The following is a 16,989-nucleotide window of genomic DNA, read 5'->3' on the forward strand; positions in this document are numbered from 1 at the left end:
CGTGCATTGTAATTTTTATAACCAAAACAGAAGGAGTGTACTCTTTACAGTAAGTCAATGACTATACAATAAACAAAACATAAAACGAATAGGTATATACACAAAGAAGAAAAAGAACAACTTGTGTATCTTCTAAGTAACAAAACAACAGCCAGCCTAACTGGGGGGGAAAAAACGAGAAATATATTCACAACTCAAAAATAAAGAACTGACACAACTCGTGCAATTTATTTTTTATTACCAAAACAGAAGGAGTGTACTCTGTACAGTAAGTCATTGACTATACAATAAACAAAACATAAAACGAATAGGTATATACACAAAGAAGAAAAAGCACAACTTGTGTAACCTTCTAAGGAACAAAACAACGGCAAATGTAAACTGTACAAACATTTGTTTTATACCCCAAAAAAAATACTGAGACCTTTACCAGCAATAACGTTAAGAAGTACAGTAAAATCACGAAAGGAAAGACTCAAAACTTCCTCCGAAAATACAAAAAATCACTTAAGGATACGTCCGTAACAAAAAACACGTCTGTCTTCGCTGAAGGCTAGAGAAAAGAGGACGAGTTGGCCGTGGGCAGGGGCAGGGGTTGGAGGGTGCCCTCTTGTGGTATTAATTTCTAGCGTGGAAGCCTAAGGCTAGAGAAATATGCAATTGTAGGTTTAACAGGTCAGTGAGTCCCCTGATGTGGACTGAGCATTATAAGATGCAGTTCTGGGTGGAGATCATACCTTTGATTAACAGTTCAGAACAAAAACAAGATGATACTTATTTGTATTGGTTCTAAATAATAATAATAATAACTCTTATAAAGCGCATTTTACAATAACCGTATCAATGCGCTTTACATTAGTGCCCTGGTCATAGGGCCAATAACATCCCTTTTTGTTTCTCAGCTCCCTTGGGAGTATAAAACCTGGGCAACAGTTTATATCGCTCCAAAGGCTTTTCATTCACAATATCAACATCGACCGTCGCAGGTACCCATTTATACGCCTGGATGAAGAGAAGCAATTATAGTAAAGTATCTTGCTCAAGGACACAAATGTCACGACCGGGATTCGAACCCACACTCCGGTGACTTAGCACCAGAACTAAATGGAGGGAAGTTTAAGGATGGTTAATTGATCCTGGTACAAAACATCTCATCTGTAATTAAAAATGCTCTGGTGGATATCTGTTGGAGCATCAAAGGGTTTTGGTACATGTTGTACGACACAAAACACAAATGTCCACAGAGTTACATTAAACATTTAGACGGTTTGAAGATATTGATGATAGAAAGTTCACCTTAAAGTATTACATGCTGATGTGCTGTATTTTTTGAGAAATTAAAATTATTTTAGCATGTACAACGAATTTACTGGACTCTCCTGAAAATATTGCTCTGTGATTCACAAAAACTTGACAACTTATGAAGCTGAAACTTCACCAGGTAAATTATATTACCGGTACATACATCTTCACTCAAAGTGAGCAGGAACTTATGTCATGGCCAACAACTTGATCTACAAAAGGTATCAAAACTCTTAAATTTGAACAGACTAAAATAGATACCAAGTCAGAACTGCATTGTCTAAATGAAAGTATTTATAGTAACTGAATCTTTGGAATGAACTGTAAGTAAGTCTTAGAGACAATAGCGTTATAATGGACCGCAGGACAAATCAAATCACACCTAAGTACACTGTTTGATGACCTCCGAGGAATCTTGGCTGAGGAAGGAAGGAATAATGATGGGATGGCAAACTCTGAGTAATATTCATGGCTTTACATTTGTTCTGCCATTAAGCTGCATACCAATGACCTTACTCCAAGTGAGTAACACTTTTAAATCCAATCAAATTGTTGGGTAACAGGGTAACAGAGTCCAGTAAACAAATAATAGTGCCAATAATTGAAGTGATATCTCCTTATCAGACAACTCAGGGGAATGTTGTTTCAAGTGAGAGATTGTTATGGTTTAAAAAAATATTGAATAACAAAAGAGCTATTTTGGAACCTTGAGGTAATATGCCACCCCCCCCCCCCCCGCCCCCCACCCGCCCCCCCCCCCCCCCCAAAAAAAAAGGGAAAACAAATGGGGAAAGGATTGAGGGTTATAAGGGCCTAGGTAAAGTAGATGTAGAAAACCGAGCAGTGTTTAACACATTTAAAGTTCTTATAACCAAGCAAACGATAGAACAATAGTGCTTATCCTTATGCACTTATTGGCAGTATGTACTTACGAATGCAAACTGTGCCACTCTGTGCATATCCATTACAGCATTCTCTAACATCACGAAATTGTGTCCGGACCTCCTGCCGATAACTAGTCCGATATAACAACCTGCCAAATAAACATTAAGGGGAATTATGTACTTGTTTAATGTCAATACAGATAACCTAAAGGTTATGTAAATGTTTTGAAACTAAGTATTAAAAGTGTATATCCCTACACATCAAACAAGCCAGCACAATCGCAAGTTTCAAGACTCTTCTCAAATCTGTTCAATTCATCATAAATACATTATTATTCTTTTGTTCCTTTGAGTGCTTAGAAACTTTCTTTTGGAGGTGTTAGGCGCTACAGAAATATGGTTGTTGTTATTATTCATTTTTGTATCATGTTCAAAATATCACTCAAAACACAACTTTACACCTTTTACATACTTATTTCGTCACCAGTCGTGTTATCATCACCAGTCTAAAATACATGTAGCCATCAGAAGTTAACTAATTTGTGCCAAAGTTTTACGTCTTTGTAAACGTAAATTATTTACCTCCTCCTCGTACATTTGAACCAGTTCAAGATGTCAGTACAGCTTGTGTAGTATACTTGTTCAAATGGCTCTTGTTGAGATCCTTGTACTGTTATATGGTAACTGTCAAACAAAAGAAATAACATGTTTAAAGTTTAAAGACACTGAACATTATTGGTAATTGTCAACGATCACCAGTCTTTTCACTTGGTGTATCTAAACATATATGCATAAAATAATGAACCTGTGAAAATTTGAGCTCAATTGGTCGTTGACTAGTCGTTGGTCATTGACTTGTCACACGAAGTTGTGTGCTTTCAGATGCTTGATTTCGAGAACTCAAATTCTAAATCTGAGGTATCGAAATCAAATCCAAGGAAAATTACTTCTTCTTCGAAAAAATACCACACTTCGGAGGGAATTGTTTCTCACAATGTTTTCTACTATCAACTGTATTAGGTTTTTTACTATTCTCTCGTGATCCAGATGGCTGATTGATCTCAAACTTCTGCAGGTTTGTCAGTTTATGTATATGGTGGATTACATAAAATGCTTACACTGCCAGCAACTGTTTTGTTAGCAAATACCAACTTTGTTATGTTCCTTTAAATAAATACAGCGCACAAGACCAGCCAGGTCCATAAGAAATGAACAATAATATATAAACTAACATACCTTTCTGTCCTAGTACAAACATGAGTGCCTTCTTGATCCAATGAAAGAGTGGCACTAACTGTTCCTGCATACATCAAGAGGAGCCAAGAAAAAACAGCAACATGATGGTACTCCATGGTCAGAAACACCTCCTTCTCAAGTCCTCTTAAATCCTGCAAAGTAATGTCAAGTCAAAACAGAATATCGGTTTATTCAAAATGAAGGAACTCCAGTTTAAGATTCAGTGCGTTTCTGACGCACCCAACCAATACCAAACCTTAAGGTGGCAAGGCTTTCCCTACTGAATAAGAACATCATCCGGTGAGTCAGATGGTCTGTGACATTCCTCTGGATTCAAATGGTCATGATTTCCCCACCATGTGCATACATAGATGCTGCCAAACTGCTGAGACTTTAATTTGTCATCAATGGCCGCCGCCGGGTCTCAAAGGATCTTACCACTCAATAAACAAACTCTACATAAAAGTTATATTGACACATTCATGTACACTAACATAATTAACTAATTTGAAGAATGTTTCACATTTATTCTTCTCTTCTGAGGAATGGACTGTAGGCCTACATGTACGGTGGCTTCTGAGGAATGGACTGTATAGGCCTACATGTACGGTGGCTTCTGAGGAATGGACTGTATAGGCCTACATGTACGGTCAGCTGGCCATGTGGTCTGGCCAAGCATGGTCCATTGTGGTCAGTCTCAACTTGGTCTGTCTTGGCCTTGACAGTTCATGGTTCAACACACTACCACTGCTGTGTGAATATCGTTATATTATTAACCCCAAGGTTGTAGCCCACTACCCATTGACTCACTGTGTTGACAAGACAGATGTGACCTTAAGATTAGTTTGCAGTCCCAATGGAAATGTACTTAACTTCATGGTGAGAGAAACAACAATTAATTGAGACCATGTTGAACACCACAATGCCATGTTCATCACATTCAATGTTATCACTATGTTTGCATAAGTACTTTGTAGATATCAAATTCAATGTCTATTTAAGTGAGGTTGCCATGAACGATTATAGAGGGGTCAGTGGTTACGAGGGAGAGGGGCGGGCCTCTTACCCACCCCCAATGGCAACATGGATTTGAATCTTCCTACCCCTCTCACCAACCCCCAAAGTTAAAATGTCTAGTTATCCAACTAAAAAGGTAACACATTATAACAATACACGGTTTCTTGTTTAGGGAACAAACACATTAAGCGTAAAATGTGTAACACACCCCTTGTTACACAAACTTATGAAAGTTGAACTTGAAGTGAAAGTAGTATTAATTTTATGGAATGACCTGATAACACCATTCTCACGTTCATAAAATACCAAAAATACCAGTTTGTTAAACTGAACCGGTAAAATAAGATAGGGACTGGTGCTGTAACTGATAAGGAAATGAACAGGAAACCAGCAAAAAGATAAATGAGTAACTTGATCCTGACTGCAGGTTTCAATACTGAAGTAATACTGAGCAATGCAATGGGGAACAAACAGCACAGCCAGTAGAGTAACAGAATTTTCAAAGACTACATTCAGTCATGGAGGTAGGATTAATCCTACCTCCATGATTCAGTGAAACAAAAATTGGAAAGATTTCCGTATCCTGCCACCCCTTTTTACGAGTTTTTACTTTACTTTCACTTGAGTAAATCACTTTTATATTTTAAAGCCATTATACACTTTCGGTAAACAGTATTGTCCAAGTCCCACGCTTTGTGTAACACAACTTATATTAAATAACAAACCTGTGAAAATTTAGGCGCAATCGGTCATCGGAGTAGGGAGAAAATAACGGGAAAACCCACTCTTGTTTCTGCACGTTTCACCGTGTCATGACATGTGTTTAAAATAAATCTGTAATTCTCGCTATCGAGAATTGATATTGTTTTAATGTTTTCTCAAAAAGTAAAGCATATCATGGAACAATATTTCAAGAGAAGTCTTTCACCATAACCTTCTGTAAACCCTGTAAATTATTTGTAAATCTGCGTTTTTTGTTTTTTTTCTGTACCGAAAATGTATAATGGCTTTAAGTTGTAAATCTGAATAAAAATTGTTCTGTATCCAGTGCCATCACTTTTTTCACTTGAGTCATGAAATAGAATAGTTATATACTGCCACCACTTTTTCATTTGTCATGAAATAAATCAGTATCTTAATGAATTTCACTTGAGTAAATTAGGTACCAATTTATTTCATAATGAATGAAAAAGTGGTGGCAGGATTTACCTATTTTATTTCATAACTAAAATGAAAAAGTAGTAGTAGTTTATGGTGTTCAACTTAAAATATAAAAGTGTATTTTGAATTGGTACACATGCCGACCATTACCCACATGTCAAAAGTTTAGTTTAATCAATGTCAAATGCAAGTCTCAATTTGTTTTGTCCATTCAGAAAGTTACCCTTACAGTGTCAGCACTATAGTCTCCACTAAATTTTGATGTGTTGTCAAACTCAAAAGAGTAATATTCTCTGAAACCTCTAAACACAACAACTTTGCAGATGTACTACCAATAGTTTACTTGACACTTACCAAAGATCTCCTGATATTCCAATCCACACAGTCCCCTAAACTACCTTACTGACTGGGGTACTAAATCAGACTGCAACCCTCACAGATGAATCAAAATAAACACTATTGTCATGCAAAACAGGTTTGACCAGAAGTGTGGGTGTTCAGAAGTAGCTATCTGGAATTCAAGGAGATTACTGGAAGTGGTATTCCTAAAGTGGCAGAAATACACACACGTCAGCCCCCCCCCCTTCATGGTTCCAGTATGATGTCTGATTCCCCCCTCCATGGTTCCAGTATGATGTCTGGTTTGATGCAACTGAAAAGTTTACACATGACATTTCACATGGCTTCTTGTAATAAGGAACAAGCACACATATATTGTGAAACACACCCAACAGCCTTAACATTTATTAGACAAACTTATGAAAGTTGAACTTGAAGTGAAAGGAAGTACTAGAAGTAGCTATCTGGAATTCAAGGAGGGATTACTGGTAATGGTATTCCCAAAGTGACAGCAATACATACATGTGGGTTCCCCTAATATGCAATGTGGGTTCCAGTATTAGAGCAGAATCAACAACACCTCTTACCCATGTACCTTACCCATGTACAGCACAGAAAGTACATAGACTTTGCTGTCAGTGTCAGAGCTCACAATTGATTGCGAAGGTGTAATTCAAGTTGACAATAGACACAATACCTATAGCAGCTACACCATGTAAACCCCACTGCTTGGCCGGTCTCAGTTTGACATGAAAAATACAGTCTTTTCAAACTTTCCATTGATCCCTAAAATCTGGAAGTTCACTCGGTGAATTGCCGAATCACTTAATAACCGTCTCTGACTCACACTGATATCCAAATATGGTTTGGATCTATGTATGGGGGGTATTAATAGCAATGTTGACCCCTGTTAGGGTGACCCCTTGTTACTAAGGATATGTCAAGAGAGCATCAACTTTTAGACACTTTCTTTCGAGATGTAGAGTTGATTAATTGCTGCCATAAAATACAAGAACAAATCAAAATATAGTGTTAAATCAAAAATCAAAAGCATGCTTAATAAATAATTGTTACACCACAGAGTTGTTGTTTTTTTGTATGGTTTAATACACTAATTGATTACCATGTACACTATATTCTAAAGTCTTTCATATTGTCTCCAAAATAAGTTTAGTGAATTTTTCATTTGGAACCAGAAGGCAATGTCTATTTGGGTAGCCTTGCTCAAGGCAGTCGCATTATTCGCTCCGAAAAGACGCCGCTGTAAACCCACCCGTATACCCTGTGCGTGGTGCGTGTGATCACACCGCATGACCCACCCGCATACACACTGTCACATCGTACGACTACTGTGCACATAAGTCATCCGCACTCGTACCACTAACCGCATGCGGAGGCCGTCAGGCCGACAGCCTTGTCAGGTCTGTAACTTCCGGGTTTAATGTGTTAAATTGAAAAATTTCCACAAGTGGAAAAAAATGGGGGGGCTCTCGGATATGCTAGTATGCAGCCCATGAATATGTATATCTTTCGTTAGACCTATCAGACAACACAGGATGTGAGGCAAATGAATTATTCATTTTGACGTCCAATCACGCACTTCCCTTATCACGACCTTTGCACCCAATCATGCGTCCGTGGTGGTGGTGTGTGATGTAAACATGTCTCGTCTTTCGCGGGCATTATGGTAATGAGCTGACCGTGTGAACTATTCGCTTATTATAGTAATGAGGTCAGTGGCTTCAACAAGGCTGTCGGCCAGACGGCCTCCGAATGCGGATAGTGTACGGGGGCATCGTGTCATGCGATGTTACGCACAGTGAGTACGGGTGGGTTTTATACAGCGGCAGTCTTTTTTTCGGAGTGAATAATTCGACTGCCTTGAGCAAGGCTACTATTTGGGGTCAAGTCCAATATAAAAATGTAGTTCAAAAAATGATGTTTTTAAATACCATCATAACTTGTACCTTGCTTCATCAGATCATTCCTGCTGAGTGTTTATCTTTGTTTACTCTATGGTTTAATCAGGCTTAATCGACCTGTTCAATATTGGGAGTATACCAATATTTATTGCACCTTTCCCAGAATTTGACTTAAGTATCAGCTATAAACCACAGGTTGTCAGGTCTTTACTCTATGGCTCAACTGGAAAAGGGAAAAGAGGTGAAACTCTTTGAGATTTGGGGGAAGTGGGGAGTCTCATAAGACCAGGTCATTTCTCTATGATACAACCATATGACACACCTACTGTATGAATAAGGAGGGTGATTGTAAAGAGAAAAGGTCATTATTTCATAACCCTTCACCTTCCAAATCCTTCAACAAGTAATATCCTCTTTGCTGGGGGATTTAAGGGGACTCAAAGCCGTGGCCCAAATCTGTGTCAGTGAAATTGGGCAAAAAGATCTAGACTATAGGGAGTACAAGTTTAAACTAACTAATGGACAACTGTAAATGTATTGTTTTTGTATAACTCCAGCAGAATTTTTATAAATCACTTTTTGTAAATCTCACAATATTAACACACTATATTTATGATGATGTCTATAAACCATATTTTGACAACACAAACTTTTTACACAACTAATTTTGTGTGATCAATCCACAAAAGCGCGTATAATTTGCCAATAAGAAAGCCACTTAAACTCAATAGAGCATAACAAAACAAACCACCAAATGAATTTAATTACCATGCCACCAGTATTTATGGTTTGTCAGGATATTTATGTGGATATCCTTTGTGTAATTTGTGGTGGATAGCCTGCTTACTTTACAGATGTACAGACTTATAAATCACTATTAAAGGTCAGTGGGGTTTCCTGCTTTCAATATTTATAAATTCAGACTTGTGTTTACAAATATTGAAAACGTAAAAGGTAGAGCAAGCGCTTCATACCACATCACTATTCGTAGCACATTCTAGCCTTAGGGAAAATGCATTTTGAGTCTAATTAATAATTACTAAATTATTATGACGATTAATATTAGGCTTATTAATATTAAGTGAGTTTTGTTTTGTTAGGTTTTCCATTATTAATGGATAAATATATATTTAACTGATTTATTTATTGATCTCAATATTTTATTAAAAGGCTTTCCCCAAACTCAAATGAATTTGCATCATGCTTGATAACTTTCAAGGAAAGTACTTTTCACTTAATGAAATAGTTCCTTTTAATTGGCTCTGATCCAAACCTTGATTACTTCAGGCAGAGATTATCAGATAGACGTGTCCTTGTTTTTAAAGGTAAACTGTCTCCTCATTTTGGAAACATTTCAGGGTTTTGTACAATCTTGTACAAGATCAATTATCCACACATCGTAGATGATTGTCAGTATGTCAATTCTTTCGGTTGAGGAAACTGACAGTTCCTCTTGAATCTAGCACTAAAACCTGTGGGTCTAAAGATACCTGTGTGGAGAAGACGATTTCATGTCTCGACCAAATTAGCATAACTTGCTTCGAGCCCGGGCCAAGGTTTTCTTGTTCTATGCTTATTGGCTAACTTGGTGAATGTAAAATGGAACTATACAATCTCTAAAGGTATGGCTGAAGGTAAATACTGCTTCACCATACCACAAGGGCTTAGTACCCACCTCCCACCCCATTGACTTGGAATAATTAATAGAGTATAAACTCAAATATTAGAAACATATGGTCAAACCCTTTGGAGGTTTGGATAAAATAGACTGAGAAATTTGATCAAATAATGAACAGACTGCATGGATAATGATATTTCATTTGTTCCAGGCCTTTCTGCTAATCCCAAAACCCAGCAGGCTGCTTAAAACACAAGCCTGAAATAAGTTGATTTAGACAGAGAAATTGCTTAATCCTGACTGAAACTAAATTTCACAGATCGTTCCAATATTCTTGATCCCAATTGATTGTAATTTCTGTTCTAAAACTAAATGGTTTTTTTTAAATTAAACTAATTAAAGCCATTGGACCCTTTCGGTACAGAAAAAAAAAAAAGTTCACAGATTTACAAATAATTTACAGGGTTTACAGAAGGTAATGGTGAAAGACTTCTCTTGAAATATTAGTCCATGAAATGCTTTACTTTTTGAGAAAACGGTAAAACAATATAAATTCTCGTTAACGAGAATTACGGATTTGTTATAAACACATGTCATGACACGGCGAAACGCGCGAAAAACAGGAGTGGGTTTTCCCGTTATTTTCTCCCGACTCCGATGTCCGATTGAGCCTAAATTTTCACAGGATTGTTATTTTATATATAAGTTGTGATACACGAAGTGTGGGACTTGGACAATACTGTTTACCGAAAGTGTATAATGGCTTTAATCAAATGACAAGTTAAATGGTTTGCAGAACTGCTAATAAACAAGTGCAGTAACTTAGTAGACTGAGAAAATTCTTTGCACTTAAAGGGAAAATAAAATAGCCTTGTCTAGGAATACTCTTGACTTATACCATGGAGCTATAAATATAGCTGCATGCTTAATACATGCATGACCTATATCATAAATATCAGCCCATTCAGGCAGTTATACAACCCACGCTAAGCTTCCTTCCTTCCTGGTAAATGAGAATTACTTCTATCCATGAGTACTAGCTTTTTTTCATAAACTACAAAGTTCAAGATTCAGTACGGAGAATACTAATTGACAATCCCTAAAACACACTGGCCCTGTTTACCAGCAGGCCTACAGACAGTTTTTATTGGTCTAGTCTTGAGATATAGCTCCCTAATATCTTTCTTTGAGGCATTACAAGTATATCGTCTTAATAAAGTAATTTTTGTGAATGTATCAGTCGCATCAGACAATGTCTTGCAAAAATAATTGTTCTGGTGTCAAGCCTTAGATAGTTGGGGTTTTACAGCAAAAAATTATTGTTTCAAACTTGAGCCAAATCAACTTCAAGCTTAAAACACTCCCTTGGCATGGGCTTTTGGTATTACAGACTAATTATTTATGTGCTATTATAGTTGAATAAAATATTTTAAATTAAATTTGTCATTACAATTGCTGGTAATTACAATGCTTTCACATAGACACATCAAAACCAAACATAACAAAATAATTGTTTCAAAAAGCGGGTCAATCACATATCACCTGATAATTAAGGATTGCCTGATATAAACAACCCGTATAAGATCTGATCATACAGAAAATAATAACTAATGAGGCATAGCAGCTACTTATGAATGATATAACAGTGAACTTGATCTCTAGTGCATGACAGTGTAGGCAGTTATGACTGACTTATTGTGAATTCTCATATTTGCCTGCCACATTGTATTAATGAACAATTTTTAATGAACCCATAAAAGCTAATCCATATTTTATTCACTGCGTGGACAAAGAAATCTATATAACTGTCTCGAGATGCAATATGTAACCCTTCCTCCATGATAAAACTATGTCTGTTGGATGTAATATAATAAGAAGCAAACTTATGTTCAAACATCTCAGTTTAAAACTGCTTACAATGTAGGCTTGAAGGTTTCCTGTATAAAATAACCTAAAATTTGTAATGTTTAATACCTGGCCTAAACTGATATTTTTCTGTTTATCATGTATTGCAAACCTTGCAAAATTTAAAGTAATATATGTTTGAAATGAGCAAATGCTCCTGCCTGAAATGAAAGGGCAATGACACAAGGCATTTTCTCCTTGGTAATGTGCATCTCTATAACTTCGGTCATTGTAATTTGTATTGGAACATTTCAAGGGCACCAAGGTATAGTGATTATTTTCCCTTTTTTGTTATCCAAAGCCTTGTTCTCTGTGTAGTCTTATTTTTATTGCCTATTCTTTGTATGTGCTGTTTGCCTGGAAATAAAAATATAAAAAATTGCGGCAGTTGCAACCATGGGCTCTGTATCACACCTGAGTTCCCCCTTCATTTATACAGGATTTTAAAAAACTAATAATTACTTTCTTCCTTTTCATGAATCTTTACACTCGGAGCAAACTTTGATTCAAAGAAAGTATTCAAGACCAAATTTGGCATTCAAAGCGTTTGTTCCCAATAAACAGAAAAATAAACATACATAAACAGCAAGTTAGTAAATTGATGCTCATTAGACATGCAAAAATAATATCAGCTGAACCTCCCTACAACAAAACTTCAACTTGAGAATCAGGTTACTGATTGGAACAGTCCATGTGCATTAATTATACACCACCAGTTAGATTTTGGCTGTACTCCAACATTGCTAAATCTTTAGAATAAACATTTGCACCTGTCCACATCCAGTTAGATTTTGCAAAAAAAAGCATTTCAATGTATGCTTACTCACTTTCCAAAGCACTTCATAAAAACTGAAAAATTTCAGAGTAGTTGTACTTTTATTTTATTTTTTGAACAAAAGATATTGCCCTCCCTCCATGTTAAACCAGTGGTTTATGGAAATAGAAACTGGGTCATCACTCATCAAGGTCTCCAAACATCCACCTGCTCTTTTCTTATCCTCAAATTAAGTTGATGACATACATGGAAGGTACAAGCTGTACACAATGTGTGTACATCTACAGTACATGTTCATGCGCAAGAGGACCTTTTCAGTTAACAATGTTTACCATAAGAGTAGACTGGACCCCATTGTGGCACGGTGCTGATCCATACTACATGTAGCCAATGATGGCCCATGGCATTGGCATTAACATTATATGCATCTAGGTGTGATGACTCAACCAGTGACTAGACTCCCATAAGCCACTCCACTGAGAATCCATGACATTTAGGCAGGGGAAGTTACATCCCATGTCTTATACAGGTATCCCCTGTAGCAACTGTCTACACTTTTTACAGGACTATTTAGAAATAAATGAATTCAGAATGTACGTAAGCATCGTTGTCTAGCCCGTTTCACTCCACTGTAGGAGGAAAGCCTCTTCACCAATTCTCCATTTCACGATACACAGTACATTTTGGTAAAGAAGTGAAACCATGTACCCACACACCCTTTAAAATAAATTAACTAGCACACATTTTGAATGTGGTCTTATATCAAAATCAATTTGCAATTATTTTTTTTTACAATTTGTATTATGTAAAAATACAAGATTGAGAAAAATGTTCAATGACAACTCAACAACATGAACATGCCAATTTCTGAAGTGTCTTAATTTAACATTCTTCTTGACAGCATCTTTCGACATGGCAGCATCTTTCAACATAATTTTTAAAAAGGACCCTCTCATCATGTCTGCATTGTTTTCATCCTGGATTAAATGGACCTGTTATTACAAATTTGCAACACACATGTTTCAATTTCATGCTGAATAGTGATTAAAGGGAAGATCCAAAATAAAATATTACAGTGCAAGTTTGAGAGATCGAGTAAAACAATTCACATTATACAACCAACCCATAAAGCTGACATCAAATTCAGTGCAGGTGGAGAGAAAGGTTCTCTAGATGCATGAGCGATGTTCCACCATAGTTTATGTGCATGGTACATCAGGCTTATAATGTATTTCACCTGCTGAGGATTCAAACTTTTTGTTTGCCAATCTGTGGGGTTTCTTCACAACTTTTTCTCTTGAGGATTGATACTGCATTTTTAAACTTTATAATTAGTGACCCGTATAAGACTAAAACCAATCAATACTGTATTAGTAAATAAAGTAAGCCCTACCAAGTGAAGTTTGCAAAGGTCGGATGAATGATTTGTTGGTTGAAAACTGGTAAATGAACAACTTGTAGTCGTCAAAAAAAGCCCGGTTCATACTGCCTTAAATGCGAATGTGATACGAATTTTGACGTCACAAATTCACAATGAATAATTTGCAACAGTTGAGCTGTGTTCAACTCCTGGGAAACATTCGCTTTGAAAACAGCCCTATGTGATATCAAAATTCCCTGTGCATTGGTATTGACAGAAAGTATGAACGAAGCTTCACTAGATTAAAAAAGATTATTTACTTGGTTTTAACCTTACATCTAGAGATGTGAGTTAGTACCGTATTCTCCGTTCTTTCTCGAGTTTTGTGAACAAAAATCACAGGCTTTTTTTACTCAGCAGGGATACAAAGCCAAGAATAAGTGCCATCCTGCAACTTAGTAAGTAATGGATTGCCTATTGTCCTCCATCTCATTCCTATTCCTCCTCAAGAGCTCTCTTTCTACCAACCTCGCCCAGTTTTTTTAACCTCCTTACAAATGTTTGTTCGTAAAGATCCTTGCTTGTTACAGTAAGTTTTCTTTGGCCTGGTTTGGTTTGAGTGAAGTAAAATCTCGGTAGTCTAGTTGGTAAGACACTGCTCTAGAGTTGCAAGGGTCGTGGGTTCGAAACCCACCAAAGTAATATGCCAGTGATTTTTTTCACAGGACTCAAGAAAGAACCGAGTATACAGTGCTAGCACACATCAGTGTATAGGTAAAAACCAAAATGCAAATTTAACATCTACTATATCGTTGTAGTACCCACTGCCAAAACATAGGATTAGAATAGCTACCGGGCAACCCCGGTAGTCTAGTTGGTAAGACACTGTTCTACAATTGTAAGGTCATTGGTTCGAATCCCACCCTAGTAATATGCCTTTATTTAAAATTTTTCACAGGACTCGGGAAAGTACTGAGTAGGCCTATACAGTGCTACGTACATCGGTGTATGGGTAAAAAACAAAACTAATAATATTATGAAGTAAAATCCCTTATTCATAGCTAGCTGATCAGAACGTATTAAACGTTCATGACTGCCTCTTGTCTTGCTATTAAGGTGGTTGTAATCTTCACACAGAAAAAGACAACAAAAAACCCACACGCCTGCCTATATGATGTGCTGTGTGCGTAATTTGTGTAAGAGCACGACAAGAACTGTGATAAGGTCTTCCGCACTTGTAAGTGTCCGCATATGGAGGCCATTTAGGAGGCGCGAATACGTCTCAAACCAGACGTATGAACTGCGTGTACATGCACGCACTATGCATGCACATGCATGCACACTATGCATGCACATGCACACAGAGACATGCAAATATCTAGCTTGGATGGGTAGCCAAATTGCGAAAATAGGGAAACAAATAAATAAAAAACATTATAAACAATGAAAGAAAAAACTCTAACCTCTTGGTCAAGACTAGACAGTGTAATATTTTCCGTTGATATCCAGCATGCTCTATACCTACTCTTGATTGGGGACAGTGTTTTGTTAGTAATGGTAGCCCCTATAGGGTGCAACATCAACTGGCTCGTTGAGGGGCTGGGCAAGTCTACAAATCTGGATCAAAACAGCATCTTGAAGATTTCATCAGGGCTCCCTGACCCTGGTGAAACCATAGAGGAAGGACAAATCAAAACATGTCTTATTTGCATTTACTTTATTGAGACATAACCCATACAAAGCCGCAAGTGGTGTTTACAAAATTTGTATATTTGTGGTAAAAGGTTGTGTTCTGTTGGAGATGACTGTTAAATGTGTTTGGCTTGCACAAGTTCGTTTGATTGTTTTGAGCCAGATGTTGGTGTGATACTGATATCTCTTCTCAAGTACTTTGTCCTACGAAAAAACATTGAATGTAGGCAGTCGCTAAGACTGGTGGTTTAACTGGTACCCTTGCTCAGTGAAAGTTCAGTTTCTAACTCTGGATCCCTGCTATAACTTAAAATAGATAGTCAGGTCATACCATGTTTTACATTGAACTAGAGGCCTAGAGAGAACAAACACTCGTATCACACCACATAATCGCACTGGCGATTTCCCAGTGTGATTACATGGTAATACAAATTTCCCCTTACAAAATGTTGGCTGTGTGAACTGGTGCGCGACCTGTGTTTGAAGTATGTTTGGTTTTGTATGTTCTCTAAACTACCTACAGTACACAGTTATCGCAGTGCGGTTAAATCTTCACTGATTATAATACGAAGAAGAATGGAAGAAGAAGTTCTCTATAATCACATATTCATAAATTCCTCAAACAGTTTCGCTATTCCTATTGGTGGAGGGAGCGTCACGTGGCGGTGTTTATAACCGGTTGTGAGCGGATACTCCGCACTACTTGGTGCAAGACGTTTCTTGTTAAGGGGGATGCGGCCGCGCTGTGTGTGTAAGGAAAACAACAACGTGTTGCACCAAGACCATATGTGCATGCGCACGAACAGAGCCGGAAACAGTCGAAAATAGGCATCTCAGTCATAACAATCCAACACATGTACGTCGTACATCTACATGTATACAGGACACCTGTATACAGATAAGTTTTACAGAAATCCTTACTTTATTACGCCTTTTAACCAAAAAGCAATTATGAATGGGAATAAATAAAAGAGTAGTGACTCGTTCTTTCACAGACGTTCAAAACCTTGCAGGGTCGTTGCTGCTGGTTCAATTCGATCTGCAACAATCAAGCACTCGTCAACAACGTAAATGTAAACTCAAGTTGTGACCATTCAGGCCAACTAAATGCTGAAAGATGGGCCAAAACATCCATCATCTATCTAGAGATAATAATATTTCCTTTTAATTAAGTACCTCCACATTTTTGGTTATTTCCTTGTGACATAAATAACTTGTTTACATTTATAATCAGATAATAATAGTAATTGTTACTGGTCAAGCTGGTTTTATTACTGCTAAAACCTATGGAAGAATTTACACAATAAACAATAAAATACGCAATGAATAGAACGGTAGGTGGCCCTTAAAAAAGAGCAAATAATTATAATTACCCGTGCTGATGTCTTGAGTCTGAAGAATGCTTTGGTTTGAAGAATGACTGATAACAATCTACCATACGATGTCAGCCGACCAACTTCCTAGTTCCTGACTTGACTTGCTTGTGTTCAGTGTTTGGAGTGCTTTATTACATTGATCGAACACTATACACTATTGTTAACAGCCCATGATGGTCATCATGATGAACAAGATATTCTATTAGTAAAGTAGATGCACTCACTCGCGGTAGTATACAACTTGGGAATTATGCCAACTTTGTTTACGTTTTTATCCCACAGGATTTGACTTGAACCTTCAATAGTTCTCGATAGTATTTGGCATTGTGTTCTTGCCGCGCCGTGTGGTTGTACTTGTTTATGTTTTTGGCATCGCTTGGCACACCCACACGTGAATCGCGC

General features: G+C 37.2%; 1 protein-coding gene across 6 annotated transcripts in view; it reads right to left on the minus strand.

The window, feature by feature from the left end:
• The window catches only part of LOC139936967 (uncharacterized), a 63,939-nt gene extending 46,950 nt beyond the window's left edge, over window positions 1–16,989 (minus strand). For 2 of the 6 annotated variants that reach the window (XM_071931843.1, XM_071931844.1), the window contains exons 1-4: window positions 14,983–15,142; window positions 3,423–3,574; window positions 2,769–2,870; window positions 2,235–2,335 (exon numbers count right to left, since the gene is read on the minus strand). In XM_071931843.1, the coding sequence (XP_071787944.1) occupies window positions 2,235–2,335; window positions 2,769–2,870; window positions 3,423–3,574; window positions 14,983–15,099 (472 nt within the window). In that variant the 5' untranslated portion in view covers window positions 15,100–15,142. Of the gene's footprint in view, window positions 1–2,234; window positions 2,336–2,768; window positions 2,871–3,422; window positions 3,575–5,954; window positions 5,993–6,526; window positions 6,547–14,982; window positions 15,143–16,584 lie in introns of those variants that run through there. The other 4 variants (XM_071931845.1, XM_071931841.1, XM_071931847.1 and 1 more) reach the window with 4 other exon arrangements.

Source organism: Asterias amurensis, chromosome 5 (genome assembly GCF_032118995.1).
Source record: "Asterias amurensis chromosome 5, ASM3211899v1".
NCBI lineage: Eukaryota > Metazoa > Echinodermata > Asteroidea > Forcipulatida > Asteriidae > Asterias > Asterias amurensis.